Source organism: Sturnira hondurensis, unplaced genomic scaffold (genome assembly GCF_014824575.4).
Source record: "Sturnira hondurensis isolate 20B ecotype Veracruz unplaced genomic scaffold, ASM1482457v3 Scaffold0006413, whole genome shotgun sequence".
Lineage (NCBI taxonomy): Eukaryota > Metazoa > Chordata > Mammalia > Chiroptera > Phyllostomidae > Sturnira > Sturnira hondurensis.
Window position 1 is genome coordinate 57,757,457 of NW_028079044.1, and position 22,616 is coordinate 57,780,072.

Below are 22,616 nucleotides of genomic sequence, written 5' to 3' on the forward strand. Positions count from 1 at the left end.
GAAGGGAGAAAGAGGGAGAGAAATGTCGATCAGTTGCCACCTGTACACACCCTGACAGGGGGATGGACCCAAAACTCAGGCATGTGCCCTGGCCAGGAATTGAACCCTCAGCCCTTTGGTTTACAGGATGACACTCCAACCAACGGAGCCACACAGGACAGGGCTACAATGTGTTTTGATGAACCAAAGTTCTTCATTTTAATGAGGTTCCAGGGAACGATTTTTTATTCCACAGATAGTGCTTCTTTATTACCTTTTAACCCTATCCCAAGTCTTAGAAACATATACCTATTTTTTCCCCCTAGAGGCTTTGTGGTTCTACCTTAACATGTAAGTTTTGTGTATGGTGTGAGGCTTGGGTTGATAATTTTCTTTTCATATGAATGTACAATTCATATGATCCAGAATAACGTCTTGTAAAACAATCCTTCCCCCCACCGAATTTTTGTTGAAACTTTGTTGTAAATCAGGTTAACTGACATGCATTTATAAGTCAGTTTCTGGACTTTCTATTCAGTTCCACTGATCTTTTGGTCTGTCTTTGTACCACACCATCTGGGTTTGTCTGACTTCTTGTTGCCGTTTAATATTAGTTAACCCGGCTTTGCCTTCCTAGAATAAACGCAACTTGGTTTTGATTTATTATCCTATTTATATATTGCTGAATGCACTGAAGGAGTTGCATTCAGTTTGCTGATGTTTTGTATGAAACTTTTGCATCTATGTTTTTGAAAGAAAATGGACTTTGGTAGAATTTATCAATTTTATGCCATTTGAGACTAGGGTTTTCTTTGTGAGATGGTTTTTACTGATAGAGTTGATTCCTTAAGTAGAGATAGGGGGCCCTGGCTGGTGTAGCTCAGTGGATTGAGCATGGGCCTGTGAAGCAAAGGGTTGCTGGTTTGATTCCCAGTCAGGGCACATGCCTGGGTTGCAGGCCAGGTCCCCAGTAGGGGACACATGAGAGGCAACCACACACTAATGTTTCTCTCCCACTCTTTCTCCTTCCCATCTCCTCTCTCTAAAAATAAATAAATAAAATATTTTAAAAAATAAATAAAATGCTTTGTATATACATAAAATCTTACAAAGTCACTCATCCATTCAACAAATAGTTATTGATCACCCCCTAGGTGCTACGCACTGTTCTGGGTCCTGGGTGTATAGCAATAAAAAAAGACAAAAATCCCTGATGTTCTGGGGCTTTTCTAGCTCAATGCACGAACTCCTAGTTAACCGGACGCTCGGTGCTGCCCCCTCTAATGATTCAACAGTTAAAATCAGGGCTGTTGTAGACAACAAAAGCCTTATGGTCAGCATTCCTAGGACGGTCCTTGGTGCTTTGAAGGTGGGTGAGGCTCCCTGGAAAGTCTGCTGTCTCACAGAGCCTGGTAAAGACACTGGGGATGCAGGTGGTCAAGAGCACGTACGGGGTGCCATGACCGAATAGTCAGGCCGGCTGCTCCGTGGGACTGGGGCCTCTCGAAGGCAGGGCTCTGCCCTGTTTATCCCTCACTTCCCACTTGCGGGCACACGGCCTGGCCTATAGTGGGTGTTTAATGGCTTTGTGAAATTAATGGGTCGATCAGTGAATAAGGAATGAATGAACACAGAGCCCCTCCCTTGGTGATCTTATCTAATGTCCTTAAATACCATCTTGGCAGNTCCCATCTCCTCTCTCTAAAAATAAATAAAATATTTTAAAAAATAAATAAAATGCTTTGTATATACATAAAATCTTACAAAGTCACTCATCCATTCAACAAATAGTTATTGATCACCCCCCTAGGTGCTATGCACTGCTCTGGGTCCTGGGTGTATAGCAATAAAAAAAGACAAAAATCCCTGATGTTCTGGGGCTTTTCTAGCTCAATGCACGAACTCCTAGTTAACCGGACGCTCGGTGCTGCCCCCTCTAATGATTCAACAGTTAAAATCAGGGCTGTTGTAGACAACAAAAGCCTTATGGTCAGCATTCCTAGGACGGTCCTTGGTGCTTTGAAGGTGGGTGAGGCTCCCTGGAAAGTCTGCTGTCTCACAGAGCCTGGTAAAGACACTGGGGATGCAGGTGGTGAAGAGCGCGTACGGGGTGCCATGACCGAATAGTCAGGCCGGCTGCTCCGTGGGACTGGGGCCTCTCGAAGGCAGGGCTCTGCCCTGTTTATCCCTCACTTCCCACTTGCGGGCACACGGCCTGGCCTGTAGTGGGTGTTTAATGGCTTTGTGAAATTAATGGGTCGATCAGTGAATAAGGAATGAATGAACGCAGAGCCCCTCCCTTGGTGATCTTATCTAATGTCCTTAAATACCATCTTGACAGACATAACTCCAGTCTCGAATCTGACTCCCATATCCAATGGCCTTCTCATCCTACCTGGAGTCCTCTAGATATCCCTAACATAATATGTTCAAAATCAAATTTTTTATTCCTCTTTTCCCCCACTCCCAAACCACTCTACCCACAGTCTGCCCCTGCTCAGTCAGTGGCAGCCTCACCCTTCTGGTGGTCCAGGGCAAAAATCTTGAAGTCATCCTTGACTCCTTTCTTTCTCTTACAGCCCATTTCTTGTCCTTCAAAATATCCTTATGGCTTTACCTTCAGAATCTGTATTTCCGGATTCTGTCTGCTTACCACGGCCTCCACTACTTTTACTGGATTCAAGCTACCATTCTAACTGGTTTGTGTTATTATGAGTCTCCTGACTCGTCTCCCAGCTTCTGCCTTTGCCTCCGGCAGTCTCTTCTCCCCACAACAGCCAGACTCATCTGTTAAACATACGTCAGATGATGTAATTCTTCCAGTGGCTCCCTGATTTCTCCAAGTCAAAGTCCATAAAACATATTGTGCCCTACCCTGTTTTCTGCTCTCCCTCCAGCTCACTGTTCCCGCCATTCCCTGACCTCGCTGATCTTTGGATGACTTGGCATGAGGCTCAGGACTCAGGGCCTTAGTTCCTACTGATCCTGCTTGGCAGGATGTCCCCAACATGATGTCCCCAACATGACTCTGGCTTTCTTGCCTCAAAGGTCACCTTCTTAGTGAGACTTTTCTTGACCCCTCCATTAAAATGGAGACCACCCTATAGCCCCCTTCTCCTCTCCTGCTTTTCTGCTTGGCACTAATTACCTTTATCACACCATATATTTCCTTATTTATTTTTATCTCTCTCAACCAGAACATAACTTCCGTGGCGAGTAAATAAAAAAGGGACTTTTGTTTACTTTGTTCACTGCTGAATCCTTAGGACCTAAAACAGTCCTGCTTAAGGAATAAATCAGGGAATGTGCCAACCCAGTGAAAGAACGAGAAAAGGTAAATTTGTGGGCACTTCCGTGAGGCTCAATGAGAAGGGTAATAGCTAACTTTTACAGAGGAGGAAACTGAGGCACAAGGAAGGAGAAACTTCCGTGATCAGAATCCCAGGTCTAACCCCGTAATCTGTATTTTCCCTGGAACCCCGGGCCCCCGCGTGCTATTAAAAGCCGGTACGGAGTGGAGAGCTCCCTGCAGCCAGAATCCGGAGCGAGTCTGGGAATTAACGGCAGAGTGTGATTGGATCAGCTCCGAGCTGGCACCGCCCAGCTCCTTACTGGTGTCTGGTTACCTTGACTTGGAAAGGGATGCTGTCTGGGCGGGAGATGAAGGATTTGCGAGTTTCGGCCCCCGAGCGAGCCGAGGTACTCCAGCGGCCCCACGCGCCCGGAATCCAAAGTCAGGGTCTCGGGTTCCGCCCGGAAGGCTGCTCTCGGGCTCCCGGAAGCTGCCCTCGCTTCCCGGGTAACGGGCCCGGCGGCGTCAACGGCGGCAGCGTCGTCATGGACTTAGAGGAGGCGGTGAGCGCGGGTTTTGGGGGAAGAGAAGGGAGTTTCTGGTCGGATGAGGTTGTGGGTGAAGGGAGGCTGGGGTGATAGCCCCTCTGGGTATCATTCAAGAGGAGGGTAGAGTTGTGGATTTTGGGGGGTGTGCACCCTAGTGGCTCATCCTCTCTGGACGGGAGCACCCCCCCGCCCCCAGTTCCCTTTGATGCTGGGGTAAGCGAAGGAGGACCGGGCTTGGAATGAGAGTGTCCCCAAGTAACCCCTTGGGAGTTACTGGGAATAATTCCCGGTCTCTGGGACAGTCCAAACTGGGGCTGGAGACACTCCAAATAGTGCTAGTTATCAATACGGCGTTGATGAAAACGGGAGCAACTTGCCAAAATAAACTTGGTGTTCATTGTTGGCAGACTACATAAAACGCCGCACTCTATGATGGTATTAGAGTATTCTGTAATTAGATCAACGGTAATGTCAAACACCAGAGTCGGGCATCAGTACCTTAGTGAGTCTAGGTGTGTGTGGAAAGTGCTGGGTAAGGAGAAGGCTTACTCATTGCAGATGCCCAATAGATGGTAATGGAGTGATGAACTGGTAACATCTGTGACATTGGCCATTGTAACTCCCCATTAGCCTGTACCTGCCCTGAGTAGGAATCCTGCTTTGCTCACCATTGGATCTTCACCACCCAGTCAAATGCCAGTATGTAGATAGTTGATACTCTGTTTTGCTGAATGAATCCATCAGGACTTGAAACAACGCTAATAAAAATCTGGCTTCTTTGTGGTGAGACCATGTTTTTAGTGTCTGAGAAGAAGTTTCCCATGGTATGCTGTTTTTATTTTTTAAGTCTTCTCCATACTTAAATTTTATCTCTCTTCATCACAGCCTTTTCTAGGAGTTTTACTGACTCATCTTTTTTTCCATTTCACCCCTACCACCATTTCTTCATTATTGGCCCTTACACATTGCATATTTTAGAAACTTTTGTTTAATAGGCTAATTCCATTTCAAACTGCTCAAGAAACTCAATTGCTGTTCTCCCCATTTATAGATAATCTCTCGTATGTTTTCTAATTTTCTGTGATTTGAACACATTTGTGGGGTGAAACTTGTGGAACTGCAGGGTAGGTTTAGGCACGATGTACCGACTGTGGCTTCCCTCTTCTCCTGCAGAAAGAGTTCCGAGAGCGTTGCACTCAGTGTGCTGCCGTGTCCTGGGGCCTGACTGACGAGGGCAGGTATTACTGTACTTCTTGCCACAACGTTACGGAAGTAAGTGACAGGTCTCATCTATGAACTTGCTTATGATGAAGAATTGATGTATTTTTATCAGTCTTGCAATGTCCAAATTCCAAGAATGTAAGTGGTCTTCAAGGACTTAAGAGGTGAAGGAATTTGTACATTAAAGTGAGGATGAGCTCTTGAAATTATGGTGGGCCATATATACAAATGATTTCCTGATTCAGACTGTATAGTTTAAGAGGAAATAATTAAAATTGTGCTTAGAGGATGATGCATTTCATTTTATTAGTTAATACTTAAGAGTTTTTTTTAAAGTTTTGTTTTCTTTTTTTAAGATTTTATTTATTTATCTTTGGAGGGGAAGGGAAGGAGAGAGGGAGAGAAATATCAATGTATGGTTGCCTCTCGTGCGTCCCCTGCTGGGAACTGGCCTGCAACCCAGGCATGTGCCCTGACTGGGAATCGAACAGCAATTGTGTGGTTCACAGGCCCGCGCTCAATCCACTGAGCTACACCAGCCAGGGCAATACTTAAGAGTTTTTAATGTGTTGTGGTAGCTTAGTGCTTTGGAAGCTGAAACATTAGAAAGATTGAGGGCTGTTGGGAAGTTTGGAAATATGCCTTATTATTATTTTATCTTTGCACAATACCTTAGAAGTTGCCAGATGTTTTCTGGTCGCTATTTGATTTCCTCCTCATAACAAGCAGTGAGGTAAGCTATCATGCCGATCTGTAGACGGGGCGAGCAGGACCCACCAGGTGAGAGAGTTTGCCAAAGACACACCAGTGTAAAGTGTTGGGCCAGGACTTGAACCTGAGTTTTCCAACCCCAGTGTTCATTTCATCCTAACACACCTGCCTCTTAAACTAGAGAGCGTCATAGTGTCCTGGGTGGCCTTGATGAATGAGGCTCCCTTCATGCTGAGAGTGCTGAGTCCTGCTCTGGTTACGGGCAGGACAGCCTGCTACCGGACGGTCGGCAAATGCCGGACTCTTCTCCCTGGAAAAGGAATTGCTCCAAGTCTGCAGAGCCGGGGAGGAGCAGACACTACCTTCACCATGTCAGCGTGAGGAAGGCATATTGGGGACAGGTAAAAGTAGCGTAGACTTGTGCTTCTGGCCACAGTGGAGGATGAGGAACCAGATTTACCCTCCTACCCTAAACAAGTGAAAACTTGGGGAAAATATATGAAACTAAAAAAAAATTCCTTTGGAAAAAGTGGTTAGTTTAGCTTGCAGCTGAGTTACACAAGAACTTTCCTGGAGACAGACCTTGTTATTCCACCCCCAGCGGAAGTTCTTGTCTCCTTCCCTTAGTCACACGGAGCATCTGAAAGATAAGTGCTTCTCTGATGAAGTGGCTGGGGCAATGGAAAGTTCATGATCTTGATTGCGGTGATGGTTTTGGACACCCCCAAGTGGCATACTTCACAAGCACGTGTCGTTTGCTCCTCTCTGCAGTTCACTCACAGCTGCGTCTGCACCCGCAGCGTAGACGTGAACACAGTGAAGACGGGCCCAGTGTCTATACGGCCTGTTCGCCGTTAACAGATGAAGTTAGCGTGCTGTTTTTATAGAAGTTAAACTATTAACTAATTGCTGCTTCTACTTCTGTCTTTGATAACATTTTCATCTGTTTCTGTCTGGTAAAATCTGCTACAGTCATTTTTAAAAAGTATTTTATTTATTCATTTAGAGAGGGGGAGGGAGGGGGAAAAAAGGGAGGGAAACACTGATGCACAAGAGATACATCGATTGATTGGTTGCCTCCCGAATGCCCCTAGCAGGGCCCCGGCCTGCAACCCAGGCCTGTGCCCTGACCAGGGATTCAACCAGCGACCCCCTGGTTCACAGGCTGGCACTCCATCCACTGAGCCACTCCAGTCAGGGCCCTTTTTTTAAACTTGAAAGATCTTAATACAACTATCCAGTTCCACGTGTGAAAGATCATCAACCTGAATGGAATAACTTGTCAAGAATGTAGTGTCCCTTTTTTTTAAAGATACTTTTATTGTTCTCGCTTCAGCAGCACATACACTAAAACTGGAACGATACAGAGAGGATTAGCACAGCCCTCTTTAATTTATTTTTAAAGAGAGGGAAAGGAGGGAGAAAAAGAGAGAAACAGCAATTGGTTTCCTTCAGTATACGCCCCAGGAGATGCATACACGTGCATACGCCCCGTGCATACAAAGGGAAACAGCTGGAAGACACAGTGTCTCAGAAACCGCAGGGGAGTGTGGCCGGGGGCGCTGCTTCCATTTCTGTGAGAGCGTCTGTAGGGTCTCCTTTAGCCCTGGCAGGTCTTTCTCTCTTCCTCCCTCCTCTCCCCTCCCTAAAGAGAAATAAGTAAAATCTTTTTAAAAAATCTCCTTTAGAGATTTAGAACGTCTAAATTACTGATTTATTTTTTACATAGGGTGATTCAAATGAAAAGGTTTTTAAAAATACATCTCTTCTACATTCCTCTTTGCAGAACATCAGATGTTATGGGTGCGAGATCGCATCTCAGTGCGATAAATAACCTCTCATAAATCATGAACATTCTGTAAATACAGGAGAGAATGTGGACGTGCAGGGGTCATCGTGCCACTCGGACGATGGCACCAGGCAGCATTTATGTGATCACTGATGACAAAATTCCATGGCTAGTGACACGTCAAATATAGTTTTCTTTGCAGTAAAAACATTCCTTTATTAACATTACGGAAAGGGGTACAAGGAGTCAACAACCTGAATGAAATTAGCATCAGGTACTGACACTTTTTGATGTGATTTCGGTGCTTTTTGTTTTGGCTTATTAACACCTTGGAAGCACGGAAGGCCTCATATTTGAAGTCTAGTTCTCTCGGGCTGTGTTCAGCTGCTCACTGTTCGGATAGGCAGTGGTGGACGCTGGTGGGGTCGGAGCTGAGCACGCTGTTCCTGAAGTGGCCCTCTGCTCTGAGTCTCCACTTGGGAGGTGATTCTAGCTTGACATTCCTGGTGGAACAAGCCTTATGTTTCCAGCTCAGCCACAGTTTAGAAGAGGAATTCACTGCCTTTAAATTTTTGTGTGTGGTTGTCTTTTAAAAAGTTAATTGCTTTTGGGAAGTCAGATTTATGAGTAACTGCTTATGTATTACTTGCACATAAAGTCATTTCTATTTAAGTGCCAGCGTATTTAAAGGTACTAAACAAAGGTATGAAGTAGTGATTACTTGGAAGAAAATAACTTCGCTTGCAAGTACTACTGAAGTTAGAAATATATTTAAAGAAAAATATACACTTAGTTGTGTTTCTATGTTTTTACATAATTTACGAGTATGTTAAGAGTATAAAGAAGCTCAATTTTTAGGACAGACTTTAGAATAAATTACAAATTATTAGGGTTATATAATTATACAGTAATGGCTAAATTTTTACTTGAATATTAGTAAAAAAGTGCGCAGGTCACCAAACCAGGCATTAGAAAACCTAAATTCCAATGTGATTTTTGCCTTTGTGTTCTTATTTATAAACTGTGACTCCTCTGTAAATAATATTATTGGTGTAACAATAAGGAGAAATATATATATGCAATCAAAGACATTCATACAATTTATTAAAGATTTTATTTACTTATTTTTAGAGAGGGGAAGGGAGTAAGAAAGAGAGGGAGAGAAACATTAATGTGTGGTTGCATCTCACATGGCTCCCACTGGGGACCTGGCCTGCAACCCAGGCAGGCGCCGTGACTGGGAATCAAACTAGTGACCCTTTGGTTTGCAACCTGTGCTCAGTCCACTGAGCTAAAGCCAGGGCTGTAAAAATTTTTAAAAAGACTTAATGCGGTGAGGGGGGGCAGCGGGCGGGGGGGGAGGGGTACATCAGAATCTTAGGCACCAGCTCCTAAGAGCACTTGGAATTGAAGACTTTGCGATGAATTTTATTCACCATTTAGTCTCTCCAAAATCCTGTAGATGCAATTAAAAGTAAAAAGTAGTACTTTTATAATTTCATAAATAAAAGTGTTTTAGCATATTATTCAAATACAAAAAAGTAGGATGTCTAGTTTAGGCATTGCTGGTTATAAAAAATACAGAAATTATTTTAATCCAAAGTGTGTTTTGAGTACAGAAAAAAGTGACTATAATTTGACTATAGGTTTTATCTGAAACAACTAGAAAGTGATTTGAAATAAAAGTTTATTCATTTAACAGACATTTATTCATTGTTTACTATGTTCCAGGTACTCCTTTAGGTACTGAGTAATTTTGAATGAGAAAATAACAAAAATTTATGTTATTTCCCCCAAATGTTACCATTATTGATCCTGGTACTCACAGTTTGGTTCACTAAACTTGCAGAACATGCTTGGAAATATCTTCAGGGAGATGAAAAGCTGTCTTTTCAGTGACACGTTTCTGGTTCCCACAGAGATCTAAGGAAGTTTTAAGCACTGAGGCCATTCCCAACACCAAAATACAAGCCATCAACCGGGGACTTAAAAGGAAGAAGAAACCGGGTAAGCTCTGCCTTCATATGCGCTTAGCACTCTTCAGTGGTGGTTTTCGCCTTCCTGATCTGAGGGTGTGGAATGAAATATGAAATGGATTCTATAGAAGTTGCCAGAATTTTAACCAGGTAATATGAAGTGGAATTAAACTGGGTAATTATTAATTGTAAACTTGGAAGCAAATGTCTTAAAGCTTGTCCTTTTTTACTGTGCATATTTTCAAGTTGCTTTTCTGGTGGGACAACTATTATGCAAAAAAATAACGATAACAAAAGGAGCATATCTCTTTTCATCTGTTGGCATGTATTTTTCTGTTCTATATTTATCGTCTATTATGAATATGATTTTCTGTCCCTTAAAGGAAAATGCTTATTTTCTGAAATGATTCAGCTGGAATTGTCAGGTTAGGCAAGTTAAACCTGACATTCCACTTTGAGAGGTCTGTTTCTCACCGTAAATTCTGAACACACCCTTTTAAAACAGGGGTGATTATTTCCCCTTAAAATAGCCTCAGTGTGGGGGTGCTTTTACAGGTGCGTACAAGTAACCCACCATCCCTGAGAAGAATCTGAGGTCAGGTCTCTCTGATGCCTTTTATTCTTGTGACTGATGACCTAGCGCCTGATCCCCAAGTTTGAAACGGGGCTGATGGTATTGGCTGCCTCTGCACGAGGGGCTTTAAAGACACACACACCTGAAATAAGCGTGCACAGATGCTAAGGAACCGTCTGTGTGGCGCACGCTAACACTCTTGGGTGGATGACGGAGAGAACTCCTGAATGCTAACTTCTGTTCCTTTTTCACCTTTCACAGTGACTATTTTTATTAGACTGAAACTCGATTAATTTTAATTAAATTTCGTCAGGTGAGGGCCTGGTTAACATGGACTTGACCCACATAAACAATTAAGATGTATAGTTTAAATGTGCATTGCTGCAGGAACTTCAGGTGCTTCCGATGAGGACTCCAGGTGTCTTACATTCAACCTCTTTGCCCTTAGTGTCTTCATTGGTAAAGCAAACACAGTGATCCCGTTTGTTATGTGAAATAGGAACCCAGACTCCGAAGTTAGCGTAGGAAGAACAGTGCAGGAGGGAGAGTACACACACACACACATAGCAAAGGTGAAGCTCCCTCAACTTCACCTTGAGGGGCGCCTCTGCCTTCCTCTGTGTGTCATGGACAGCCTAAGGTGCTGTCCAGAAACTCTTGGCCTCACCAGAGTGGGGAGGCCTGGGGCACTGTGCGGGGAAGGGGCGCCTGGGGTCACAGAAACACTTCAGAAGCTGTGTGTGAAAAGGCTGTAACCTCTCCAAAAAGCACAGCATTGGTCCTGCAGGGAGGGGGGAGACAGAAGGGTCTTCACAGATTCTAGCATGTTCTTTAACAGGCAGTTCTGTTGAAATGTGTAGCTCCTGTCTGTGGCAGTGGCAGATTCCTTCCCTGTCTCTCGGGGCAGTTCTGAGGATTGACCGAAATAGCCTGTTTACGTGCCTCGCACACACCTGACACTGAGGCGGAGCTCCGTAGTATGTCTTTCCTTTCGGTTTCTCCCTGAAACCTAGACCCATTTTCAGAAACCCAGGGTGAGCACTTTGTTTTAGAACGTTCTTGCTGTCCTTCCCGGTCACCTGGACAACCGCATCCTGGCTTTTGTTCATCTGGTCCCTAGATGCTTGGTGTCCCCTTGCTTGGGGGGTGAGTTGGGGCAGAGCTGTGGGCGCTGACCTCTCTTCCAGTCAGAACTACGGGGTGCGTGCTCGAAACATTTCCTTTTTTAAATGTGGTGATTATTCATTTTCCTGCCTTCTACATTAACAATTCAGAAAAATTATAGGTAATTTAAAATATGAAATGTGATTAATTATAAAAATGTTTGTCTTTTTAAAAAAGATTTTATTTACTTATCTTTAGAGGGGAAGGGAAGGAAAGAGGGAGAGAAACATCAATGTATAGTTGCCTCTTGTGCATTCCCTACTGGGAACTGGCCTGCAACCCAGGCATGTGCCCTGACTAGGAATCGAACTGCGATCCTTTGGTTCGAAGGCTCACGCCCAATCCACTGAGCTACACCAGCCAGGTTAATGTTTGTGTTTGGCATTTGTGTACAAATTCGCTACATTGGAAGCAAGAGAATGTCAGAAAGGAAATCCTATTCAGGGATAGGGAAAATTGCAGCCACATGTGGCGGGCATGCCTGTTGCTCCTCGGTGGCGCAGTGAGAAGAGCAGGGATGTGAAGGGCTGAAGCATCTTCTTCCTCCTTTAGAGAGAGGCTGGGACTGGTACGTGTGCGAAGGTTTTCAGCATATCCTTTGCCAACAAGCGGAGGCCTTACAAACGCTTGGAGTGAGCCCAGAATTAAAGGTAAGCCCACTTGTGTCTAGATGTCAGCCACTTGTGTCTTATGCTTTGTTGTCGGGGGAAGAACAGGATTGAAATGGAGGAGATGAGTAGAGTTATCTGCAATAACACCAGGGCTGCTGGAAGAATCACATCTCTGATACTTCTGCTTTAGTCCTTTTATTAGACCAGCTAGTCCCAAAGTGCATTCTACAGGATGTAAATAAGCAATGTACCTAAGAGGAAATAAACAGCGTTTTTGTCTGCACATGAGATGTGCAGGAGACACTGGCTTAAAGTAAAACGAGCCACGTGGTGCCTTGCTGGGCCCCCTCTGTGCTGATGCACGTGCTTAGTTTCCACAGGGCCCATGTGTGGGGTCATGACTGGGGAGGGAGCCCTTCGGTGGGCGCAGTGGCTCTGGGACTCGAGTTCCAGGATGTGCTCTGGGGAGCGATGCATTAGAATAGTGGTTCTCACACTTGACTTTGTGTCAGAATCACTCACAGGGCTGTGAAAGCTCAGGGTGCTGGGCCCCGTTCCAGAGTTCTGGTTCCGTAGATCTGGAGTGGGGCCCACGGGTTTGCACGTCCAGCAAGTCCCCAGGTGACCATCCTCCTGCTGGTCCAGGGCCACACTTGGGTTCTGTGACCCCCAGGAGTGTCCCTGGTTGAAGTCACCTCAGGAACCCTGTGAAGGGCAGCTGTTTGGCCGTGGTGATGGTTGTGCCCTTGCTTCACGCCCGTCACTAGAACCCAGTGCCAAGAGACCTGGCCTAGTTGGAGAGAGGGCTTTAGGCACTGGGTGTGCAAAACACAAAATCTACAATGGCGTGTTTAGAAGTGACATTAAGGGCAAAGGATACGGGAGAAAGATCAGTGTGGCCTGACGTCCCGAGGAAAAATGTGCGGAGGAGCCTTTGCTGGTCAAGCTGAAGCAGCGTGACCTCTAGACCCAGGTGTGGCTGAAGCCGGTACTGGGCCTCACAGCGTGGCGTCGTGCGGCGTGGTGTGGCGTGGTCCAGTATAGTATACAGGGATTGAAAACTCGAAACATGCCCACCAGAGGCGGACACGTGATAGAGCTTTCGGAGCCTCCCACTAAGGAAGGAGGGTACAGGTGCGCGCAGATGGGGGGCACTGTGTGCAGCCCGAGGGGTTCCGTGGCTGAGCTCTGCCGGCATGCTTGTCCGCACAGCCTGAACCACCACTCCTTCCCTTCCCCTGCAGAGTCCAGTTCTGCATAATCTTTGGAGGCGCTACCTTCAGAAGAGCAAGCTGGCGTACTGCAGAAACCCGGCTTACACCAGCAGAAGGGCAGCCGAGGTGAGTGCCGTCGGGAGGAGGCTGGGCGTGGCCTTGCCTGGGCTGGAAGGCCTGCCCCGGATGCCAGAGGAGAGCTTTCTGTCATAGTCCAGCAGGACGTGGGCCTGATCAGGACGCTGGGATTCGTAACTAGTTGAAACATAAAGAAATATATGCTTAAGTCCTAAATGGAGGCTTAAGGAATTTCTGTAACTGCACTATTAAAACATTCTTACGTGTTCTCCCTTTTGCTTGGAATACCTGCACCTGCTTTACATGACATTTCAGGATCCAGCTCAGTCACCATCTCTTCTCAAGCCTACATGTGAAGAAAAACAAGTCTGGGTGCCTCACACCTCTTCCCCATCCCCCCGAGCAGCTGTATTTTTAGCAGTTTGCTTTTAACTGCTTTCTAAATGTGCCGTGGTACTTTTATTTGGGTAGGGGGCTCCCGCCACTGAGCATGGCAGGTTTGGTAAATGCTGATGTGTGTGATGCGTGGTACTTACTCTCCAGGGCTGATGAGAGATTTCGAATCTACCAGACACTCTGTGTTGAGAGCGCGGAAGCCTGGCCCTGTGTTTCCGTGTTGGGCTGAGGCCTCAGAGGTCCCTGACCCAGGACCAAGAAAGGCAGGTCTCGGGGAGGGGAGCCAGTCTTGAGAACGGAAAGTCCTGAGAGATGCAGTGACGGAAGTGCGAGGGACCGGAGGGTTAGTGGAGGAACGCCCTTCAAGTGTGGGACCATGAGTTCACGGAAGCTCAGAGAAGCAACTGGGATTCATGGGAAAGCCAGTGTCTTAGAGTCATAGAGTTGTGAAGCAGTATCCTGGATTTAGGAGGCTGGCACCTCTGAGAAGGGCAGGCTGCGCGATGGGGTGCTGAGGTGGCCTTAGAAACGGGAAGACAGAGGCGTCCCGTCCGTGAGGAACCTGCGCTAACAGCAAAGCAGCCAAGGTGTGTGTTGGTTACGCGTGGGCCCCGGGGCTCTGCTTAGCGTGGGAGAATCGGAGTCAGAACCTGGGGTTTTCTCCGGGGCTTTAATATTTGTAAGTTAACTGAAGATATTAAACAAGGCTTTTGTTGATGTAAGTAAATACCCATATAAAGTAATATTAGCATCACATTGAAATCTTGTTGGTGAATAAGCAATAAGCAAAATTTTAAGCCGATATGTAGTTGGTAATCTAATTTCTATCAAAAAGTACAGCTGTACTCTAGAAGGAAAAGGAACAAGGACTTTTAAATTAGAAGCTTAGTCTTTTCAAATATTCAGTAATATTTTCTTGCTTTGGTACAACTGTTTTAAGAATAGTAGGAGATCTGCTTCTGAAACCTGGTTGCAGTACTTTAAAAGAAAAAAATTTTAATACCCACCTGAAGATAGGTTTATTGATTTTAGAGAGAGGGGAAGGGAGAGAGACAAAAACATTGATGTACGAGAGAAACATCGACTGGTTGCCTCCCATCCATGCACCAACCAGGGATCGAACCCATAACTTTTTGGTGCATGGGATGATGTTCCTTCCAATCATCTGAGCCACCTGGCCAGGGCCTGACTCCATCCATTGCTTTTGTATGATCTTGGGTGAAATAAATGACTGAAAACGTACATAATAAGCAAACAAATAGGCAAGTATGTGCATCAGGGTAAGAAGGGAGAAAATGGCGAGGCAGCGAAGGGTGCTGTTTGACATGAGTGGGCGGGGAAGGCGCCCCTGGCGAGGGGTCTCATGGAAGTGAGGAAGGAAGCCAGGAGAGCCTCTTGGACAGACGTGTGGAGTTTCGGGCCGGACCCAGAGGTACTGGGCCAGAGTCCAAATTCCAGCCCAGCTCGCAGGGGCTTCCTGTGTGCACTCAGGTGCGAGACGCACAGCTCCAGACAGGAAGTGACAGTCGCTGGGCCCAGGTGGTTGGCATGGAGGTGAGAAGGGGTAGGATTCTAGATCACCTCTGCGTAGAGCCACCAGAATTTCCTGATGGGTGGGACATAGGGTGTGGGAGACAGAGAGGAGTCCCCAACGATGACTCTTAGGGATTTGGGCCTCAGCAGCTGGGAGGAAGGAGTTGCCATCACCAAAGTAATAGATGGGGCGGGAGGGTCAGCGGTTCGGTTTGGGACTGTGAAGTGTGAGAGGCCATTAGAATCCAGTGGAGACGTCAAGTGCTCTCTAGACGTACAAGTCTCAGTTCAGGAGCGGGGTCTGGCCGGGCAGTGTATGTTCGAAGGCTGTCAGGCATTGGTGCAGCCTTCCCACCCATAATGCCGTCGTTAGTGAGGCGCACCGTTCCTGTAGACTCGGAAACAGTGCAGTGGGTAGTGTTGAAAACCACACAGGCAGGTGACAGGACAGAGAAGCGAAGGCAGAGGAAGACCAAGACCTGGCCGGGGGCAGGAGAGGAGCTGACAGGGAATTCTGAGGAGCAGCTGGTGAAGAGGAGGAAGCCAGGAGAGCGAGGGGCCTTCTGGAAACTAAGGAACTGAGTGTTGCAAGAAGAGGGGGTGATCAGCTTGAGAAATGCTGCCACCTGGTCAGGAAGAAGAGAGTGAAAACCAGCGAATGGAGCAGAGGGACCCAGACTTGCTGGAATGGGGCTGTAAGGGGGGAGGCGGTGGGGACGGCAGCTCTGCAGCCCCCACCTGGGCGCTCTGCTGCAGGCTCGCCCTGAGCTACTGCGTGTGGGGCTCCAGACCAGCAAACAACAGCACGTTGCCACCTTTTGCTGGTGAAAGCGAAGCACAGCACAGCAGTCTGGCTGTACAAGGAAAGTGCACCTGAGCTGGAGTACAGGGGGGTTTGCGTGGGATGGACGTGGCCGTGTTTGTGCTGATAGGAACGATACAGGAGGGAGCACAAGTGAGTGATAACCTGGGGGGAGGGGTTGCTGGCACAAAGGAAGAGACTGGCTGCAGACGAGAGCGTGGGTGTCCCCTGGGGGAGTCACCGGGCAAGATGTGGTCAGGTGCCAACAGGTGCCTGCACCAGCCTGCAGACGTTCCCTCCTGACCACGTCGCTCTTCCCAGCGAGTCCGTTCTCTTGCCACTGTGCTGTGCACCTTGCCTCTCAGGTGCCTGCCTGTAAAGGGGGGTGTGCGTGACAGTGGTCTCCTCGCCCTGGTTTATTTTCTTGTTAGTTTATTTTTTAGGGAGAGGGGAAGGAGAGGGAGAGAAACACTGATCTGCTGCCTCTTGCACACCCACAACTGGGAACCTGGCCTGTGACCCAAGCATGGGCCCTGAACGGGAATTGAAGTGGTAACCTCTCAGTTTGCAGGCTTGGTGCTCTGCTCGCTGAGCCACACCAGCCAGGCCTCTGGCGAGTCTTCTTACCCTGAGTCTGGTCTCTGCTCACCAAGATCCAGGTTCATGGCCTGCGTGGCTGAGAGCACAGCTCCTTTTCTGTGGTAGAGTCCTCCCAGGTTCATGTCGGCTAGTGAGGCCTTCAGGTCAGCCACCAGGCGACCTTTCTTAGGGACACTTTAATCAGCATTTCAGCAATATGGGGCGGGATCCCCCAAAACCCGGCATTATCTTCTGGAGGGTGACTCCTTGAGGTACAGCTTCCCCCACTAGGTGAGTGTTCTAGGAACCCAGCTGTATTTGTGTACCAGCTGGTGGTGTTGTGAGAGGCTGTGTTCGGCTTCAATGAAATTTTTTTTGAAGACTCTTTCAACTTGTTTGCCTATTTCATTTATGAGTGGTGCACTGAGTGTTCAGCAGTTTTTGACCAAAAACAGCATGACCTCCATACCCCACCCTCCCTATTCACTCAGTCTTGCCTGCGAGCGAGCGAGCGACTTTTTTTTATTTCCCTGGGTTAAAAACGTCCTCAAAGGGGACTTTTTGCCAATGTGGAAGAGGTGAAACAAAAAACAGCAGAAACACTAAAAGGCATCAGAATTAATGAGTTCAAAAACTGTTTTGAGTAGTGGAAAATATATCTCGATAGGTGTATTGTATCAGATGGAGAGTACAAGTTTAAACATGTAAGAATAAATACACCACTTTTTATATATAGATTCCATTTTCTTTTGGTGCCCCAAGTACATTTGTGAAAAACTAAACCAGGGCACAAGATCATACACCCTTGTCAAGGAAGTGTTTAGATACTGAGTGCCCCAGGAGTGCAAGGGCATGGGTGTCTCTGAAGAAGAGCCGTTGGAAGGTGGGGGAGAGCGCCCCTGGAGAGCAGGAGAGGAGGCATAGGAAGGACTGTCCAGGCAGGACACGTGGGTTAGCAAAGGGCCACAGCAGAGGGGCCTGGGCGGATGCGGTGAGAAGGGGCAGGCAGTGTGCGTGGGATCGTCACTGACACGGGTGTTTTGGTACTAGACCAATGAAAGAGGGGGTCATTCCAGGGAGAAGGAATCCTGGGTTTCCGGGCCCACCCTCGTTGCAGCCCTTCCCCAGGCAGCGCTGGGGGGCCCCCCTGGAGCCTGCAGCCCAAGTGCAAGTCTCTGGGTCTGAGGGCCCAGCAGACATCATCTGGAGTGGTCTCCGGGTGCTTTTGGTTGTGGTGAGGAATGTTCAAGTTCACGGAAGCAAGTTGCAGTTTCAAATTCCTCTGCAGCAACTTTGTTTATATCATTTTGCAAATAGGTCTCAGAAGACAATCCGAGTCACTCAGGCTGGGACAGTGAGCCTGAGCTGCTGAGCGACTTCAGCGGCCCTTCCATTTTTGACAGCGGAGCAGAGTCTCCGCCCGATGGCCACGCCCGGAAGCCTTTGCCCACCAGCCGAGCATCACAGTCAGGTAAAGGAGGCTCAAACAACCCAGGGCTTGGGAGCCGGCGATGCATCTTAGAAGTGATGTGGTCCAGTCTCTTCACACTCCAAGGAAAGGAAGTCAGCCTAACAAAGTGATATGGCCAAGGAGGAGGCAAATTAAATGAGACCATAGTGTAATTTCTAAGAAGGTACGTTGCCTCCACATGCATTTTTTTTGTGATGTTTGAAGGGAGCGGAACTGTAAGTGGGTCCAGAAAGGAGGAGGCTGACTCAGTAAAGCCATATACACCGTATGTGTGGGCCCAGAGTCTCCCAGGAGACATCGCAGCAGAGAAATGACAGAACGGAGCCACACAGTGAGGTGGGCGGGAGTCATAGATGGTCCACGCAGCTTCTAAGCACAGGCTAGAGCAAGCTGAGTAAAACCGTAGTACCCGTGTGTACGTGTACCTTACTTTCTGATTTAATTCCATAATTTGAAACAGAGGAGGAGTCTGTTGAAGGTTATAGGTGTAGACCTTCCCAAAGCATTTATTCATGATGTCAGTTGTTCCCAAACTGCAGTTAAAAACTGAAAACCATGGTGGCAAATAGACCTCAAAGGTCAGACGCGTCTTTTACGGTGGACGCCAGCATCGGATTCGTGCTGATGGAGTTCTCGGGGAGATGGCTTCCAAGCCCTCTGGGGTTAGAGACCGTTAAACTCTGGGTTCAGTGTGGCTATATAGAATATTCAACCAGACATTTCTTGTATGGACTCTTTTGCAAGCCCCTTGCCCTTCAAAGATTGAAAATTTCTTTTAGCAGCCCTGGCTGGTGTGGCTCAGTGGATTGAGCACCGGCCTGAGAATCAGAGGGTCACTGGTTGGATTCCCAGTTCAGGGCACGCGCCTAGGTTGTGGGCCAGGTCCCTGGTTGGGGGGGTGGGGGGCACGTGAGAGGCAACCGCACGTTGATGTTTCCCTCCCTCCCTCCCTTCCCCTGTCTAAAAATAAATAAGTAAAATAAAAATTCCTTTTAACAGCATATCCGCATTTCTTGCTAGACCACACTGTGACAAAAAAATCAGATAAGTTACTTTTCTGTCCAAAGACGTAAAGAAGTTGGACTCACAGAGTCACTGGGTGCCGTGAGTCTCCAGAGCGCCCTTCCCGTGCTCGCCAGCAAGCCCGGTCCCACGTGCTCCCGGGAGTGTGACTCTCAAACCGTCAGGTCTGTTAACGGGTCACGATCGGTCAGTGGGCCACCCAGGCCTGGTTTCTGTGCTTGTTTTGTGGCAAGTTCTGAACCTTTTCACTTAGTTTTTACGTGGAAAGTAATGATGACTGTAACTCCTGATACAAAGCTGTAGGATCCAGATCGTCACGAAGAAAACGCGATCGGCAGTCCCTGCACCACCCGCAACTAATGGCTGTTGCTGCGTGCGGGAGGTCGCCCAGAAAATTTCTGGTGCATCAGTAGAGAGAAAGGAGGAGAGGTGTTCATTCGTTTGTTTGTTTTAAAGACTTTATTTATTTATCTTTAGAGGGGAAGGGAAGGAGAGAGGGAGAGAAATATCGATGTGTGGTTGCCTCTCGTGTGTCCCCTACTGGGAACTGGCCCGAATCCCAGGCGTGTGCCCTGACTGGGAATCGAACCTCGATCCTCTGCTTCACAGGCCCGCACTCAATCCACTGAGCTACACCAGCCAGGGAGAAAGAGAGTTTTATTATTGTTTTTTGCTAAAGAGTGAACCACTTCTTCATTCTTTACTTTTTTAAATGAAAATTCTGCATGCATGTAATTCAAATACAATATTTACAAGGCATGTTATAATATATATTCATAAGGCTTGTTATAAAAAGTTGTAAAAATTCAAAAAATTATAGTCTGCTGTTTCCCCTAAATGGCCTGTCCCCCCAAGGCGTGCCCTGTCCCTGTCTCGTGGCCACCATCCCTCTGTGTCTTCCCTGATTTCCGGTTTGGGCCGTTAGCTAGTAAATTTCCTCTGTGGACCATGGGGTCTCAGCTCCTGCACACACGCCCCCTCCCACTAGTGACCCGCACACCATTTCGCATTTCTCATCCTCTATCTTCCCAGTATAATTATAATTTTTACTAGGTCAGAATTTAGTGCCTAAATTATTGTAAGGACTGAGCCACACACCCTACCACGTTATGCTTTCTGTGCGCCCTGTGGTTCTTCTAGTGCGGGGGATCGTTTTCTTCGTTTTCCATTTGTTTGTTACTGCGCTCTAACTAATTAATTACTATGTGTCTCCGCACTTCCTCTCCGTCTGAAACACCCTCTCGGTGCCCAACGTGGCTGTAGCTTCCTCTTCGGGAGGAGGGCTTCCTGCCTCTTCCGCCTGCGCTGCCTAGACCGGGACCCCTAGACCTGTGACCCAGCTGTCTGTGGCTGTCTGTGACGTCTCTCTACCATTCTGTTGTCTCTCCTGTTAAATTCCTTGTGTTACTGAGCCCATTTCATCTTCTTTTCTGGTTGACTTCCTCCTTTTTTGGGAGCATCTTCTCCTTCTGCTGAGGATGTCAATGACATCTTCCCTCCTGATGTGCTCGTTTTGACCTGTGCTTTTAATTTGGTCACTTGGGTGACTGGGGGCCATGCGCACACTGCGGCCCCATAAAATTGCAGTGGATCATAAGCAGCAGGTCTGTGGTGTTGAGGAGAAACGCTGGGCCCAGCCGTGGCCCTGACTCTGCGCCCAGCTCTGTGGTTTCAGTGCAGGAGGCCCGGCACGCGCTGCACTTGCCCTGCACTCGCCCTGCACTCGCCCTGCACCCGCCCTACACCCGCCCTGCACCCACCCTGCACCCACAGAGGCTGAGACCAGGAGTGGGGGGGTGAGGAGGGGCTGGGGGGCCCACGTACTCCCCCCCACCCCCACATGCACCACGTGTCTGTCCTCGGACTCCCCTCCCTGACATTTTTCTTGCTCTCTCTCCCTTTTATTATTTCTCGTCTCAAGCCTTAGTCTCTCTGGGTCTCTTGATCTTTGCTCTCCCTCCTCCCTCCTCCCTCCTCCCAAGGTCTCCTCCCCTTCTGTGGGTGGCCCCCCCCCACCAGGCACATCTCCGTGTGTAGAGGGAGTCATCTGGGCTCATGTAAATGCACTCTATGATGGTCCATGAAGATGCGTTTCTCAGAACGCGACCTTCTTAAGTGATGTGTGACTGTATTGGAGACTTTCTTCAGGTGTTCAGTGGGCCTCAGGTGGCTAGTCCAGTTTCAGAACTGAGACTGAAATGACTGAAACGTAGATTTCAAATGTTGGGGAGTCTTGTCAGCTCCGCTCTGCAGGAGAGCGGGCTCCCTGGGCTCTTTCCTCAGTGAGCTCCAGCATCACCACCTTGAAATCTTCTCCCTGGGAGCTGATCAGATTTTCCGGAGAACTCTCTGGAGTCTTTGGGTTGGAGAGTGCACAGGCTGTCCTGGGAAGTGGGTGGGGAGAAGCAGGCCCCGGGGGAGTGGGCGGAGACTCAACACTCCACAGGCAGACTCTCACTCCTGCTTCTAGCAAGGCCCACCTGCTCCCAACAGTGTGTGTACCCAGGATCCCTACTCCAGGGACCCTAACTTAAAAAAAATTATTGATTTTAGAGAGAGAGGAAGGAGGAGGAGGAGAGAGAGAGAGAGAAACACATCTATTCGTTGTTCTGCTTAATTATGGATTCACTGGTTGACTCTTTTTAAAAAAGATTTTATTTTATTTTTAGACAGGGGGAAAGAGAGGGAAAGAAACATCAATGTATGGTTGGCTCTCGTGTGCTCCCTACCAGGGGACCCAGCAGGGCACCAGCTGGCAACCCAGGCACGTGCCTTGACCGGGAATCAAGTGCGTGAGCCTTTGGTTCACAGGCTGGCGCTCAGTCCACTGAGCCGCGGCAGCCAGGGCCGGTGGTTGATTGTTGTATGTGCCCTGACGGGGATCTTCCAGCAGCCTCAGCCCACCAGATGGTGCTAACCAACTGGGCTCTTCAGCCAGGGCTAGAGACCCCTCCTTTTTACTCTCGCAGAGGAGATAGGGCGGGGCCGTCATTGAGCTCCCGGAGTCAGGGTAGGGGTCCCAGCCAGACTTTCAGGCAGCCCCTGCGGTTCGCGTCCCCTCCCAGGTTCCAGGGGAGCCACGTCTGACCAGCTCCAGGGCCTTCTTTAGAGGGCTCAGGGCACACTCCTGTCTCCTTTTCTGTCATTTGTTCTTGGGTCTTTATCTTTTAAAACTGCCTTTGTAGTTGTGGTAGTGAAACAGAGCAGAGGGCCCTGGGTGTTCTCACCCTGCTGTTCTGGCCAGGAGTTCCTCGTGTTGTGTGTGTGTGTGTGTGTGTGTGTGTGTGTGTATTTTGATATATATTTCAGCATAATATTCATATATTTTTTATGGAAATCTATGTTTGTATATATCTTTGAAAACAGCCATCCTCAAACTTTACCATCCATCAGGTCACCTGTGGGGCTTTAGAACACAGGTGAGCCCTGGCTGGTGTGGCTCAATTGGTTGAGTGCTGGCCTGCAAACCAAAGGGTCTCCAGTTCGATTCCCAGTCAGGGCACATGCCTCGGTTGTGGGACAGGCCCCTAGTTGGGGACTCTCAAGAGGCAACCACACATTGATGTTTCTCCCCTTCTCTTTTTCCCTCTCTTCCCCTTTCTCTAAAAAAATATATACATGTTTTTTAAAAGAACACAGTTGGGCCCAGCTCTCA

General features: G+C 47.9%; 1 protein-coding gene across 1 annotated transcript in view; it reads left to right on the forward strand.

Annotated features, from left to right (window-relative positions):
• The first annotated feature begins 3,702 nt into the window (after positions 1–3,702).
• Positions 3,703–22,616, forward strand: part of TAF1B (TATA-box binding protein associated factor, RNA polymerase I subunit B) — a 48,717-nt gene continuing 29,803 nt past the window's right edge. Inside the window, exons 1-6 of the mRNA XM_037048698.1 lie at positions 3,703–3,834; positions 4,993–5,091; positions 9,460–9,547; positions 11,807–11,904; positions 13,110–13,205; positions 17,785–17,938. Coding sequence (XP_036904593.1) covers positions 3,817–3,834; positions 4,993–5,091; positions 9,460–9,547; positions 11,807–11,904; positions 13,110–13,205; positions 17,785–17,938 — 553 coding nt within the window. The 5' untranslated portion in view covers positions 3,703–3,816. The remainder of the gene's footprint in view (positions 3,835–4,992; positions 5,092–9,459; positions 9,548–11,806; positions 11,905–13,109; positions 13,206–17,784; positions 17,939–22,616) is intronic.